Genomic DNA, 15,599 nt, shown 5'->3' with positions numbered 1-15,599 from the left:
GCTGCAATCCCTCAAATGTCACTCCGAGCGAAGAATTCAGCACTCCCTCTCTCAATCTTACAACCATGCAGCTCCTGGGGCTGTGTCCTGCATTGCAGTGGGCTTCCACTTCAGACCTGTGCAGGCTCACTGCCAGGGGGATGCTCAAAACGTGGCATTTCTGTTCTGCTCAGAAGTTTAACTAACGGGTCAAAAATAGGTATTTATGAAGTTTAAGACTTGGAATGAAATTTCTGTCAAAACTCTGGCAAAAAAACCCCACCTGTTTTGGAAAAACTGGAGGCAGATGCTGTGAATCCCAGATGCCATGACCCGAAAGAGGGTCCCCGTTACTGGCAGGGAAGCCCCACGAGGCATCGAGAGCTTCTTGGCTCTGTACACGGCCGGTCCTTGTCTCTACGTGTTGTTCATCGGCTTCCAGCTCCCCACAGGCAGTCTGCAGCTGCGATGTTCCTTGACCCTGGTAGGGAGGCCTGTCTTCAATGGAAACCCAGGAGACCCCAAGGGGACCGGAGCGTGGGCAGGGACTCGGGGGTTCGTGAGCCTCAGATCCGCAGGGAGACAAAGCTTTTCAGCAACGCTCACCAGGGTTTGGGGTGGTCCTCTCCCAAGTTTCCACACAACTGATTGAAGCAGTGAAGTGTTCTGTTTATTTACTGCTACGAATCTTTAAAAGGTTTTGCCAAACCAGCATTTCCTAACGAAATCTGCTTCATTAGAAAAAAATTTAATGTTTTTCCCAGTTTGCTTTTTCGTTTCAGAAACAAGACCCAGCCCAGTGTCTGCCAAGACAAAGCAGAACCAGCCCCGGCACCGGTTCGTCTCTGCTGAACCAGCTACAACCCACAGCACAGAACTCAGGCCAGCTTTCCCTCGCCGCGCTGCCTGCAAGAGGACGTGCAAAACCTGACTTGACATATTAGAGCGACATAAGACAGATAAAACCCAGCCTGCTGCTACAGAACTGAAGTTCCTGAAGCCTTTTGGACACATCTGAGCTGGCAGAGGGAGTTTATCTGGACCAGCGCTCCATCTTACGGGGCCATGGCATTCTTGGATTAGCACAAGGTGTCCTAAAGCTGGATTTACTCTATCACTGAACCGTGGCCTCAGAAAGCCTCCTGCCGCTTTCACGTCTTAACGAGTGATTATTATCTGGCTTAGTCTCAGCTCTGCTGGCTCATGCCCCCCAAGAGGAGTGCTCAGATCCTTTCACTGAAGTTCCTGGGAAGTCCAAGCACTCACTGCTTCCCTCTTTCTTCCAAAGCTCTGCCCAAAGGAGCTTCCCTCTGCAAAGTCTTTCTCTTCTGGCATCCGAACGCGCTGGCTGGTCGGGTGCTGCCGAGCAGCCCTTCTCTGCCGCTCGGTTTGCTGTCTCCCACCGTTCCTGATGTTCTCAGTAACCACGCACGTTCTTCAGCCACAGTCCCCTCTTTGCCTCTTCTCCTGCTGCCATACGGAGCACCCCTTTCTCCTTTTTAAGGAGCAGCAATAATTTGTCACCTCATTCCTGAGAAAAATGCCAATTCTTCCGTTCTAAAATCAGCTCTGCTCACTCCCACAGCAATGCCTGCAGCAATAAACCAAGGGAGCATAAACAGAAAACCACACAATGCAATGGATCATACCTCACTTCTCAGAAACCAAGATATTCTTATGAAGGAGGATGAGAAATTAATAATGGAGTATGTATTTTTTAAAAATCCTGTAACCTTACTTTTAAATGATCAGCCTCTCACGTCTGTTCATGCAAGTTTACTCAGCAAGTTGTTGCTGTTTTCTATCCACACTTGATGCCTGCAGACGGTGCCCTCACTTCATCACTCTCCTAATGTTAAACAGGAAGGAGGTCCCAGTCTTAGAGAAATTAATTAGTGCAGTAATTTGCCCGGGACACAGAGGTGAAGCCAAATTTGGCCCACTCTGCAGGATTCAGCTCAGTAAAAAAGACAAATAGCTGTGCTGTGGGATTTTAAAAAGCTGCTGTCAGCATTCCCAATGCAACTAGACCTGGAAATTCATTTGTCTTTCAATAAACAATGGAAAAAGGAGAAGCAATTACAGTAGAGAAAATTAATTACACTAGAGCAGAAGCATACCTCACAGCAACTGCTCTTGAATCTGCATTAGAAATGAAAAATCTAAACCAAAACCCACTCCACTAAAAAAAGGTAAAAATTTGGGAATGGAATAAAAAACAATTTCAAAATAGCAGGGTACTTTATCATGCAGCTCGATAATGCACAGATTTATCTTTGTAAAGATAAAGATCTTTGTAAAGATAAATCTTCAGGTGATGCTGGCACTGCTCTGCAAACAGGACGCAGGGGCACAGAGAATTTGTCCAGGGAAGCTAACGTCGGAACAGGGAGCAGAAATGAGCTCCCAGCTCCTCAATCCAATGTTTTAACGTAACCATTTCTTCCACGCTCAGGCCCATTTCACGTTCAGCTCACTCGTGCCACAGCCACGACCACTTTTGTGTGGACTGGCAATGCTGCTCGCTCAGCCCGACCTCTTCCTTCAAAGCACGCGGTTAATTTTGTTTCTCTCCTCACGGCAAATCCGGAATGCAACGTAAAATAGTGTATTCTCATGCAGTGAAATCCCATGGGTTGAATTGTAACCGTGTAATTCGTGAGCCATTCTCAGCCGTGTGACGACACACGGGCGTACTGGCGATCCAAGCCTGACCGCCAGCCTCAGCAGCACGCTCTCTCCCAGTGAGCACTGGGAAGAGACCCAGTCTCTTCTCCACCTGTGGGTATCTACACTGCCCGTTCCGCATCCAAGCACGTTGTTGATATGATGTATTTAGGAGCAAGAAGAACTGGAGTAGCTGGGGAAACCACCCGTGGAGCTCAGCTTCCAGACCGGAGGTTGAGTAGCTTCTACTTCTGCTGGTGAAGGTGAAGCACTAAAAAGGCAAGCTTACCCATGTCTCCTGTTCTTCACAGCAAATACTGGATGACTCGGGAGAACATTTAAAAGACATTCAAGTGGTTACGTTTTTGTTGGGTGAAATGATGTAAGACAACCCAAAGCTTTCTCTAACTTGCATTTAATCCTTGGCCACTGCCCAGGCTGTCAAGTAGGAGGGACGGTTTTCGTGAGAGGCGATGCCTGCTCAATAGAGCTGGATGGAGATCGCCAGGCCTGCTTCCTCCACCGTGTCCCCTTCAGATACCGGCTGTGAAATTCAGAAGACAGCAAAAGAGGGTTTTAAACAAAGTGGCGGAAGAACCGCTGCTTAACACATTTGCAATAGGCCGAGAGGCTGGAAAATTGATTGCAGGGAGCAAACTTGAAACGGGAAGAGGAGAAGGAACAAGATGGGGCTGCAAACTGATCTGGCAGACACCGCAACATGCCTCATTCACTGGTGACGTGGCCCGGACTCGGGATTTGAAAGCCTCCACAAGCCACTTCCAACGTACAAAGCAGCCAGTCTCTATAGTATGTGTTTTTTTCCAAAGCGTTTTTGGGAACAGAAACAAGGCCATGTCAGAACATTTTTTTCTGTGGACCGTTGAGGAGGTACAATTTGAAGCCTCGATCCTGTAATCCCACTTCTGAGTCTCTGTGGCGACTGCACAGCGCCCAATCTAACGTGCTGTTCAACACAGAGCTTCTCTGTGTCGGACCTCGGAGACTCCAGACCAGCTGAAGCAGCAAACTGGGATCCACAGACAACACCAAGTCCACAGCGCTTGCTTTCTGAAAGGTTTCTGGCTGATTTAAAAGCTCTTCTTTGCAGGGAGCGCATGCAGAGAAGTACAGAGAAAGGCATTTTCAGCCCGGAGAAGAGAAGGCTCCGGGGAATCTCATCAATGTATACAAATACCCAAAGGGAGGGTGCAAAGAGGACGGAGCCAGGCTCTTCTCAGCGGTGCCCAGTGCCAGGACCAGAGGCCATGGGCACAAACCGAAACACAGGAGGGTCCCTCTGAACATCACGAAACACTTTTTCACCATGAGGGTGACCAAGCACTGGCACAGGTTGCCCAGGGAGGTTGTGGAGTCTCCATCCTTGGAGATATTCAAATGTCGTCTGGGCACGGTCCTGGGCAACCGGCTCTGGGTGGCCCTGCTTGAGCATGGAGGGTTGGACCAGACAACCTCCAGAAGTCCCTTCTGACCTCAACCACTCTGTGATTCTGTGATCCTTTTCCAGACAACAATCTCATCAGCTTTCAAACAAAGCAGCTCCATACACTTAGACAGAAAACTCAGTGATGGCTGTATACAAGAAATAGTTTTAATAATTTACTAGGAGATACTTCTTTCACTCAGCCCATCTCAATTTTATCCCCTGCTGGGTCTGCTGTATGTGATATAAACTAAATCATGGTCTACTACAGAAAAAAATAATTCCAGGGTGTATTTTTGAGGGGGGGAGGGCTGAGTTTTCCCTCGGGACATAGAACACATTCCAGCATGGTAAACGACAGCCTGGCGACATGCTGCCTCTGCTGCCTGCAGTTTTTCTTCAGCTTGTGTAAGAAAGTACAGCTGAAATACGATTGTACCCAGACTCCACACACAAACGCTGCTGTGTTGAAATGGTGAGCGACTGCGCTTATACTTAAGCAAACCCGTTATCATTCTCCTCTCCTTGCTGCCAACAGAGGGGTGGTTATTCACTGCACGTCTGGTGTTCAACTCCACTAACCACAGAGATTTCTTACCTTCTCCAGTCCAGCCCCGGTATCACTGCAGTGCTTTTATTTTCTGGATGAAATGACCTGCAATGCAGAGGCTCACTTGCTACAGTGATCCCTCCTGAGATCGGTAATCCTCAGTCCTCCTGGGTAATGCCCGGAGTAGGAAACTACTTGGTATAGTAAGCACGTCAGCATTTTCCTAGCTGCATTTTTTATTGGCTCACTCATTGCATCCCTGACTTCAGTTAAGTTTTCTTCCCTTTTACCCCTCGCTTTCTCCAACCTCCCCCTGCGCCTTGAACTGAGGTCTCAGTATCCCCAGGCTCACCTCTTGAAGAGAGCCGGCCAGATGTAGGCTAGAAGGGGGAAGCGTACTCCCTCCCATCATTTATACGTAGGGCAGCAGATCTGCAAACGGAGAAAATGTGGGGAGACAGGACTCTTCCCATGGCAGCAGCATCTTCCCTCCCAAGCTTCCTGGGAGACTGAAGAGAAGGAAAGGCTGATTAAGGCAGATTTCCTGCTCCTCCTGCCTCTGCTGTGCTGAGATTTGCAGGTTATTAATTATAGGGACCTTGCTGGAAGAGCAAGCAGGAAAAAAGTGCAAGTTGCAGAGTAGCCAGTCCTCCACCTTACAGGCGGAGAAGCAAAAGATCCTTTATTTGGAGAAGAAGGTGGGGGTTTTGTTCTCCTTTTTAATCACTATTAACAGCGAGAGATGCTTGTGCTATATGGGAAAGAGAACTCACCCACGTGCCTGGGTTTCTTTTAATATTGCCATGAACCAAACAAAAAGAAACCCCAGCACAATTAATTTGTAGTGAGGTACATTACATCATTTACCCCCACCACTTCTGTTGAATCTCAGTCTCGTTATCCTTTTCGACAATCTGGGAACCAGAGCCATCAGAGGAAACCCCAGCTCTAACGGAGCCACCGATGGTCCCACTGCCGACTTCCAGAGACCAACATTTCAACCTCTGCGCTGGGCAAGTTGCCCATACCGCTTCTCTAAATATCCCAAGCCTAATATATAACCACGGAGCTTTTGTTTTCCCTCAGCACCTTACTTTTGCCTCTAAATGGCCACTGCGTGCTGTCAAAATCACAGCCATCTCCCACTTGCAGGCAAACGGGAGCAACGGGGGCTTGCCACTCAGTTGGGAAAGCACTTCAGGGTGAAGAGATTTTCATGGAAATAAGTTATGCTCATGTTAATGGCAAGAATGATGCAATCACAGCACACCTGCTGAACGGGCATTATCTGCTTGGTTTGTTTTGTCACAGCACAGCTTTTAAGGGAGGGGGAAGGAGAAAAAGTAGAGGCATGAAGGGGGCCTGTTAAAAAATGGAAGAAATGAAAACTGGCATCATTGGTGGATTGAAGGATTAACATCATTTATAAGCGATACTGACAGTGAAAAGAACCTCAAGCAAAGACGTTTGTGTGTGATGCAGCGAGAAAAGAAGGCATGCAACGAGCAAGAAGCTAAGAGGACAAAGTGGTCAAAGCAGCAAGCCAGGACAATAATTTCTGGAGGAGCACCGTGAATGCATATAAAAAGCAGGGGAAGATGGGATTTCTCAAAGGAAGAGGCTGCAGGAGCTCAGGGGAAAAAAACATAATGATGAAAGTCTGTGTAACAGTTCTGTGTGAACAGTGGAAATGAAAGATTAAAGATCTAACCCAACACCGCGGCAATGCCCAGCGGCTGATCGTGCAGCGAGCTGTGTTCAAACAGGGTAAAATAGTCTCAACTCCAAACAGCTGAAAGCAAAAATCGGGAGGAAATCAGCACGCAGAGCTCACGTATCACTTAGCACCTAACGTAAAAAGCACTCGCCTTTGAGAAACTGAAATTAGCCAAGCGAGGAGCTGGTCACCAGACGGTGGCTTCCGAGTGCTGGTAAGAAAATACAACATGGAAACCCAGAGCAAATGGGGATCCTAAAGCTAGAGAAGTTTGGGATGCAGTGGAAATACTCCTCACACAATTAGGCAAATCAACCCTGTTAAAGGACAATCACACTGAAGAGTTATTATCAATCACTCTCCCTTGCTTTCTTTATGCAATTATCCTAATTGCATAAAGGCGATTAAGCAATTATTTTGATAACTGGAGCTTTGTTACTGGCTCTTCATTTCTGGCATAGTTTTGTTCCTCATATAAATACCACCTTAAAGCGATATTTAAAGATCGCTTTAAGTACAGGCATAAGTGTTTTCCTGAGCAGGAGATTCAAATTTCTGTGTAAAAGCATAAACCATAAAAATGATACCCAAGAAAATGTACATTTTTATCCCCAAATGCCAGGTTCTCCCACAGTCACAGATCTACACCGAAATCTTCTAACGACATTTTGCCACAGGCATAGCAGCGGTGTCTGTATCAAGATAACGTCATGGATTTAGTTCCACTTTTTTATTATTCAACTTTTTATACATAATAAATACAAACTTTTTACAGCCAATATAAAGAAAGCATTTGCACCTATGCTTTCAGTGTACTGACGCTGTACACGATGATACGTCGAATACATGCCCTGTATGAAGAAATCATAGTTAAAAAGGAGGCATATTTTTACAACTTTTCTTTTTTTTTTTTTTTAAATAAAATTAGCAGCTCTTACAGAAAATATTTTAAAATACAACTAAAGAGACTTTAAATAACACTTTCTGAATTTTGAAAGTCCAGGTATGAAGGACACAGAAAAACTGGCCAAAGAAATTGAACATGAACATTATGGCAATACTTGCTTTTCTTCTGCATTGTGAAGCTTTCAAAATTTTTGCAAACAGTTAAATCTTTTTTAAAAACTTTTTTTTTTTTAAACTTAAGAATAAGTTTGATAAACACATAAAAAGACCTCAAACAGATCAACAGGACAAGAGGTGCAAAAGAATGAAAAATATGGAAAAGACTTCATTGGACAGTCACCGATTTCATAACTGATCCATGAATTGTTTTCTTCAAACAGCCCCACTCTTGGTTAAAGATCCCACTGGGAAAGGAGATTGGCAAACATAAATGTCTCAGAGACCCAGCTTGGGTTGGGATTTACAAGTATGTGCAAAGTTTATGATAAAATCTTGTTAGATGATTTTTTTTTTTTTTTTGTAAATGCAGCCTCAAAAAATAGCCCTTGTTAGTAAACTAAAAGTAGAAAACTTACTGGCTTAGAAAAAAAAAAAAAAGACGACATAAGAGCACGTTCAATAGAACCCATATAACAGCTCAAAAAAACCAACCCTGTGATGCCTTTTAACTGAAACTTTGACCTGACGGAGATTTGCTGAAAATAATTTACTAAGTACACAAAGAAAAACCTGTTTTCATCCAGTTTTTCCCTTTCCTCTGACCATTTCTCTCCACGTTAAACCTCAGAATATCCTCTGTCCTTTTCTTTGAAACAACAACAACAAAAAGCTCCCTTTTCAGAGATCTCCGATTGAAAATTAGTTTTGAAATTCCTTCACTCTCTATTTATTGCCTAAGAGTAATTTGAGACCATAGTCTTGGCCACAAAGGCGGGCTGAAGGCTTCGCAGAAACCAGAGCTTTTCCTGGCTCTCCGGCTTTGGCTAGTTAACGGGCTTCGCATGGGAAAATGCTACAGGACCATCCAATGCAAAAACTAAATAATGCATGTAAATACTCTAAATGTAACTTCTAACTCTAGCCAGATGTTTTGATGACAAAGATACACTGCTAATGTTGGATAATAAAGTACACGGCAATAACTGGGATAAGAGTGACCCAAATACTTTAAAAAAAAAACCAAAACCCCCAAAATCTGCTAAGAAAAAAATGAAGCTCAATTTCCAGATCTAGACAAAATCTCACTTACTTTTCTACCAGTTGGTTTATGCTATGGAACAAGATGTTGCTACTAATTCAGCACCTCCATATTAGATACTCTATTACTAAATGTACTGCATAAATATTAATACAAAGAACATAACAGTTTAACTGTTAATTATTGAAGAGGTGTGCATTAATGTAATTAACGCCATATGATCTGCATCAGTTTTCCTTATCTATAAGATTATTTTCCGGTTTCTTCCTTTCTGCAAGGGGATTAAAGAGGAGCCAGCCTCTCCTTATACTTATTTTTCAGTTCCCTTTTTCATTCCACAAGATCTGATTAATACCTAATCAGACAAGTAATGCTACTTGAAGAATTGACAATCTTTAACACATTCCTATGGCAACAGTAATATACTGTACTAATGCACGTGATCGAAGTATGCTATGACTAAGTTGCATGAATGAGGCTCTTTCCTCAGCCTCCGTACAAAAATTGACCATCTTCAGCCAAGAGAGAAACCTGCTCCAAGGCAATTCCTCTGCTCGCTGTTTGGCCGGTCTTGGTTTGTGCTAAGAGAGGAAGAATGATGTATATAAATCAAACCAAAAAAAAGGCACAAAATATTCATGACTGTGGGAAGGAATCCGCCATGTCACTGTCACATAAAATCCTCCCTATCTCTTGCTCTATAGTAAAAGTCTTCATCATGCAAAGGTGCCTAAAAACGAGATTGACCAAATACCGCGTTTGGTCTTGATTGTAGCACTACTACTTAACTAGTCCAATCATTACACCAGAGTAATTTCCACGTCCTCTATCTTCTCTGTTGTCCGGCGATGATGCTGTGTAGGGGGCGGTGGAGCTGCTCGCACCTGCAACAGCCAGAACCAGCCTGTAACTATCAGAAAACTGTCAAAATTTCAGAATTTGTATAGACTAAAACTGCAACTTTGGGCTCATACCTCAAGATAATGCAAATATATTGAGATCAACAGAACTACAATGAGTAACCAGCTGAATTCAGGTCCAGCAGTCTCCAATTAAGCCATCAAGGCTCCTCCTTATAACCTGTCACCACTCTCAGGTGATTATTCTCCAGGATGACTAGCAGTCATGACGGGGCAAACACACAGAGTGAAATAACTTATCTATTCTGCCTGTACCCGTGGATAATCTGGTATGTAAACCTGGGACAGACTTTGGACTTTACACCAAATGCTGAAATCTGCTGACGCCCTTGCCTGGAACTTACATGGACTGGAAACTACAAGAATGCTTTGTTGCATCTATGTGGCTTACTCATATTTAATCAATCACTGACCTGAACAATATACAGCTGAAATCTGATGCTATTTTTACACTCTGCCACATCAATAAAGTTATTCATGCTCCTGATAGAGATTACCTTAAGCACTAACAGCATTTCATGAAGCAGGGTTTTTATCACATGATTTCAGAATATACCAGAGCGACTTGCTATGGAAAACATGAATTGTGGAGCAATACCATAACAAACTTCACAATATTTTCAAACCAGGCGTATTCAAAATGCAATACTGACAGAAATCCTTTCAATTAAGGCCTGACACTGTAGTATTATCTTGAAAAGACAGTAAATGGCAAGAAACTCGTGAAGAAAACATAAATCTACAAAATGGAAAAGCTGAATCAGTGTGTTTTTACACGGGAATAAGACAACGTGGAACTTCTCTGTTCAATACTTAAATACTTAACGATGCAGTACTACCTCTGCCTTGCCTATGTCAAGGAATAAGGCTAACTCACTGACTACTGGAATATTCAGAATATAATTTCTGAATATCCAAAAATGCTCTTTTTCTGCAACCTCATTCATTGAGAATGCCAGGAAAATACAGAAGTTACATCTTAATATGATTTGGTTTAGGACTTTGAAACCCCCAAAACTTGATTTCAAAGTTAATCCGAGGAGATGGATTTTGCAAGTTCTAAACGATTAAATTCTTCCTTTCCTTTTCTGGCAAAATCCCTCTTTCTAGGCAGCAAAAACATCACAAAATATATAGATCTTATTGTCAAGAACTTTTAATCCAAAACTCTTAAATCAAGGGGTTTGGAAATAAATGTAATACTAAATGCAACAGAGTCCCAAGGACTGCATATTACGTCAAACTGCTGGCAAACAGATTTGTCTGCCAGCACAGCGGAGAAGAAGCAGTTGTACAAATCATATCATTAAACTGTTCTGGCATTTATTCGCCACCTCTTTTTTAGTTCTGTTTAGGGGTTATTACATGTGGCAAGAACAGAAAAAACCTCCTAGTGCCTGAAAAGGCAGTGTAAGTTTTTTGACTAACATCTATTTTACTATCATTATAGATGTAATTGCCTCCCAGGTTAGATTTCATGATTCATATGCCTCACACAGAGACATGCAGGTATTACATCTCTGAAGGCAGATACAGGAGGGCAGGTTAGATGAAGCATAGGGGACGGATAAGATTCAAGGTCATCTTTAAATACAGTGACTTACTATTTAAACAAGTGCAGCTTTGTTTTGTTCTAGTGTTCACTTAATCTCAAATAGCTCTCACGTTCTATAGCTTTTTGACACATCTATGGTATTATCAAAGGGGAGTGAACAGACCTTTCCTCGTGCCATTCATCTGAGATACCGCATTTTTTTTATACGTAGTTAATTGGATTTGCAGAACACAGAGCGCCAAATCATCAGGTGCTCTATCACCACCCTGCTTTGAATGTATCTATCCTGATTTACCTAGGTTTGGCCTTATGACTTTGTAGCATCAATAAAAACAACAGTATTTGGTTTTAACTTACAGGTCGCAGTTTGCCATATGAAGTTTCCGGAGGAATTCGCGGAGGCTGTGAGAATGCAGGGGACTCTGAACTGAAGCTGTTTTCTGAAGGAGTAAGCAACAACCCATCACAAACAAGCCACTCAGTATTGCTGAATTAACTCTGTGTTGCAAAAAAGCTTCCCGCCCGCCACTGAAATGTGAACATTCTAAATTAAACATTTAGCTATCACAGAATTTCTTACCGTTAGTTGACGGTGATCTGGGGAAGTACTGAGAACCTCTTTTATCCGGACTGTGGTAGGGACTAGTGGGAGGCTGGTCATACAGTGGCAGCGGTGGAAGGGCATTATTAGGCTTCGGAGTTGGGGATACCTGTGTTAAAAAAAGACAGGGGCTGCAGAAAGCCTTACTCCTCAACGGTTTTTAAGTACACACCGAGGTGCAGCAAGTTCTGTGACACATCAGGGTGCTAGGAACTTTCATCTGGAGAAAAACTATCTGTCAAAAGTGCTGTCTGGTACGTTTGGGAAGGAAAGCCAAGCTATCCAACAGTGATTATATTTTTTTTAAATCATAGGTTGCCACTGAGCAGAAATTTTCATCCTCTCCCAGATAATTTAGACAGACTTTTTGAAGGTTATTTGAAAAAAGTCAATTGGCCAAGTGTGTGCCTCCACTTATATTTACACAAAAGCATTAAGATAGTGAGTTTTATCCCAATTCAGTTACATATATATCATTTCAATGTTAAATTTTCATGGTCTTTTCAAATCAAAGAATAAAAATACTGGAGAAATTACTTTGTAGGAAACATAGAAGTCCACTTTCTAGCACCACGATTACACATGAGAATGTGTCTGACTTTCTAGTATGATACAAGGATTACAGAACTATACTGGAATGAGGACGTTTCTGCAAAAATTACTGTAATACAATATTCGGCAGTATTCTGCCCTTCAAAAATTGAGAGGATACAGAACAGATTTAAGTATGAAAACATTAAATTAGGGCTGAGAGAGCCTGTAATTCTCTTTTTGCCAGGTTCTGTTTGATGTCTCAGTCTATGCCATAAATTAATTACAGGAAGTAGACTGTGAATTTTCTCCTTTGGTTCATTTCCTTTCTACCCAAATACTTGCCTTTATTCACAAATGTGTTAGTTTTGCCAAAATATATCAGCTGATAATTATTAGGCTGGGTAAGAAACTAAAAGGTAAGCACTCAGAGTTGGTTTGGTTTTTTTTTTTCCTTAAATTGGTTCTGATTTTTTTTTCCCTCTAAAGTAGTAGCAGATCTTTGCAGCCTGGCAAAATTGCCCTCACAATGTAATATCATATGTGCAAGCTAGCACCTCAACTCTTTACATACCTGAATATCTCCAATCCACTGAGTCTCTCCATTTTCTGAGGCCGTAAGCTCTTCAACTAATACTGATGGGAACACCCCAATGCGTCCATTGAATTCTCCTTCCCAAAAGCCATCATCATCCTGATTTTCCTTGTTCAAGATGCGGATGATCGCTCCTTCTGGGAAGGACAGCTCATCATCTGTCTGGCCCTCGTAATCATAAAGTGCTTTTACAAAACAGACTGAAGAATGGAAGAGGAAAAAAACCAGTGTAATTGGCATGAGCTTAAAAAAAATAATAGGTACTATACATACTTGTACGGTTGGACTCGATCTTAAAGGTCTTTTCTAACCTAAATGATTCTATAATCCTATAATTGCTGAGTCAAATTATTTCAGTTTTCCTTAATTTTAGCTAATCTCAACTCTATGAGATAGGCAGGTACATTACACAGATTTGGTATCAGATAGATAATTATTGAGAACATTTGTACTCAGTTACAGGTCAAATATGAGAAATTCTCATGTGTGACATCCAAACTCGATATGCAGAATGCTTTTGAGAACAAGCTTAATACACTATTTATTTGTTTATTGGTATTTACCACTGGAGTCTCCATTCAGGCTGCCTGAGACTAAGTCGGCCTCAGTGGAGTTATTTGAGGTGTGTGATCGACTATCCAGTGCCGCAAGGGACTGTAGCATACTCAGCAGACTGCTGGATGTCGGGAACTGCAGGTACTTCTCTGGCACATAACCCACTTGACCCGCTTTATTTCGTGCCTGTAAGTAAATGACATAAAAGATGCTCTGCTTTTGCATACTACTATGAAAATAATCCAAATACTTTCTCCCGTTCCAAGTTCTATTTCTAAAAGTGATAGTGAAAAGAAAACAATCTCAGAAAAATGGTACCTTTACCCAGTCTTCCATATCTCCATCTTCAATAACCTCCAATACCTCATGTTCCTCTATGGTCAATTCATCTGGCTGAGAAGCCTGAAGTATATAACAGGAAGATTAGAAAATAAAAGTGTTTTCAGGTGCACGGGACAGGCAGCGTAAAGAACATTCTCATCCAGACTTTTACTAAAACTTATGATTTTTAAAAAATTGAAAATTTTATGATGTAGCATACTTTGAAATGTATTAATAAGGGTTCTTCTGTATACCTGCTGACATTCACAAGACCCTTTTTCACTCAAGAGGATAGATGGAAGCACCCTGAATACCACCCAGCATGTCGAACCCTATTTACTTTTGAAACCCTAATTACTCCCTACTCTAAGACTACATCGGCCACTGGCTTCAGCTACCGCAGTGGTGTGATTTACAGCTGACCTAGCAGCGCTAGCAGAAGTAAAGAGCATGAATGCAGTTTGTCAGCAAAGCTTTGACTCATGAATGGTGGTTTCACTATTATAGTACAAAGAAGAGCTTTGTCGTACAGCATACAAGCATGCCTAACACCGAGAAGGCGTTTCTAATATAGCCACACCGGCTCAGCAACAAAAATTAGAACATCTTCTAATGGCAGGCACACAACTGGTCTCCCTGAAGCCAGACAGAGACACCTCTACAATTCATGCACAGACTTCAGTACTCTGCTGAACTGCAGTTTAAATGTGTTTCACAGTGACATGGATTTCACACTGCTGCAGTTTTTCAAAACTAGATCTTAGATACATTTAATGTGCACCATTATTGAGCCAAATGCTGACATTCTACCCCAAATTCCCACAGAACAGTTACATCTATTACTTGTTTGTTGCATAATTCATTTTGCTAATCAAATTTAAAAAAAAAAAAAAATCACAAACCTTATATGAATAAACAACTTTGCAGGTGAGAGGATAATTTCTTAGAGTACCAGAAGGACTAGAACTACTGTCATCAAAAACATCCATGCTGTCTTCAAACTCTTCACCTTCTTCCTTTTCTGCATCAGCATTAATCTATTAAAACAAATTAAATTTGGCATTATACTATCAAATAAAAATAAGTGAAGAAATAACAATAAAAATTAATTGATCAATATTCTTCAGTGTGGTTTTTTTACTACTTACGATTATTGAAACTGGACAAAAATAAAGACTAAATAATATTCAACATACTATTCTCATGTAACACCAGGAAAGCAGCCATCAAACAAAGGAAATACAGGGAAGCAAAAGAATAAGAGCTGTCACCAAATTACATCTTTGCTTAACTCAGCTGTACTTCTTCATTCAATCACAGGCCTGTGGACTTTAAAAAGAACTGTAGAAGATTTTGGAAGCTCCAACTCAACTGCTGGACATTCATCTATTTTTCAAATAAGCTGTGAAACAGTGACTAATGTACTTTGGAGATGCCTTTTCAGAGGCATAGCAAATACTTGAATGGAAAAAAGAGTCACTTACTGAGAATTTATGCTACTAAAAGATTAATGTACCTGTGACCACGAGTTATGAAATGAAACTGCAGTGGAAATACTTAAACTTGAAAAAATAATTAAAAAAATATCAGCCTTCCAGCTGGTGTATTCTTCACAATAGATTTGCTCCAGTTTATAAAAAAAAAAAACAAAACACAAACAAATCCTTAGAGAAAGAATGATTACTAAAAACTAGCTATAAAAGTCTAAATAAAACCTGAAGTCAATACACTGGAAAAATACAAGTTTCTATAAATGTAGTTTGGGCAACACTGACATGAGCTGTGCTTTGGCCCTGTGCCTGGATTAAATTTTGAATAAACACTTTATCTCATGTGAAAATAGGCAAGTCCTTCAAATCAAAGGCAACACTGTTACACATTTGCCATCTTCCCTGTACTTATTCCTTTCAGTTTGGGAGTGAATTTGGTATTCCTCATGAAAACTAAAGGGCTGATAAATCAACAAAGAGACCAACAAGGCACTGTGCATGCTCCCTAAACCAGCTGTCTCCATACCTCTGCTCTGTAACATCTTTCTTCTTCTAGACCTGGAGTAGAAG

The 15,599-nt window shown here is 41.7% G+C and overlaps 1 protein-coding gene across 3 annotated transcripts in view; it reads right to left on the bottom strand.

Annotated features, from left to right (window-relative positions):
* Positions 1-7,072: 7,072 nt before the first annotated feature.
* FCHSD2 (FCH and double SH3 domains 2) overlaps positions 7,073-15,599 on the bottom strand; it is a 163,648-nt gene continuing 155,121 nt past the window's right edge. For all 3 annotated transcript variants that reach the window (XM_052812828.1, XM_052812830.1, XM_052812829.1), the window contains 7 exons: positions 14,442-14,576; positions 13,537-13,620; positions 13,227-13,404; positions 12,643-12,863; positions 11,517-11,646; positions 11,294-11,376; positions 7,073-9,345 (listed from right to left, as the gene is read on the bottom strand). In XM_052812828.1, the coding sequence (XP_052668788.1) occupies positions 9,262-9,345; positions 11,294-11,376; positions 11,517-11,646; positions 12,643-12,863; positions 13,227-13,404; positions 13,537-13,620; positions 14,442-14,576 (915 nt within the window). In that variant the 3' untranslated portion in view covers positions 7,073-9,261. The remainder of the gene's footprint in view (positions 9,346-11,293; positions 11,377-11,516; positions 11,647-12,642; positions 12,864-13,226; positions 13,405-13,536; positions 13,621-14,441; positions 14,577-15,599) is intronic.

Source organism: Harpia harpyja, chromosome 17 (assembly GCF_026419915.1).
Source record: "Harpia harpyja isolate bHarHar1 chromosome 17, bHarHar1 primary haplotype, whole genome shotgun sequence".
In the NCBI taxonomy this organism is placed as follows: Eukaryota; Metazoa; Chordata; class Aves; order Accipitriformes; family Accipitridae; genus Harpia; species Harpia harpyja.
Note: the sequence above shows the minus strand (reverse complement) of the source record. Positions and strands in the feature narration are given on the sequence as shown.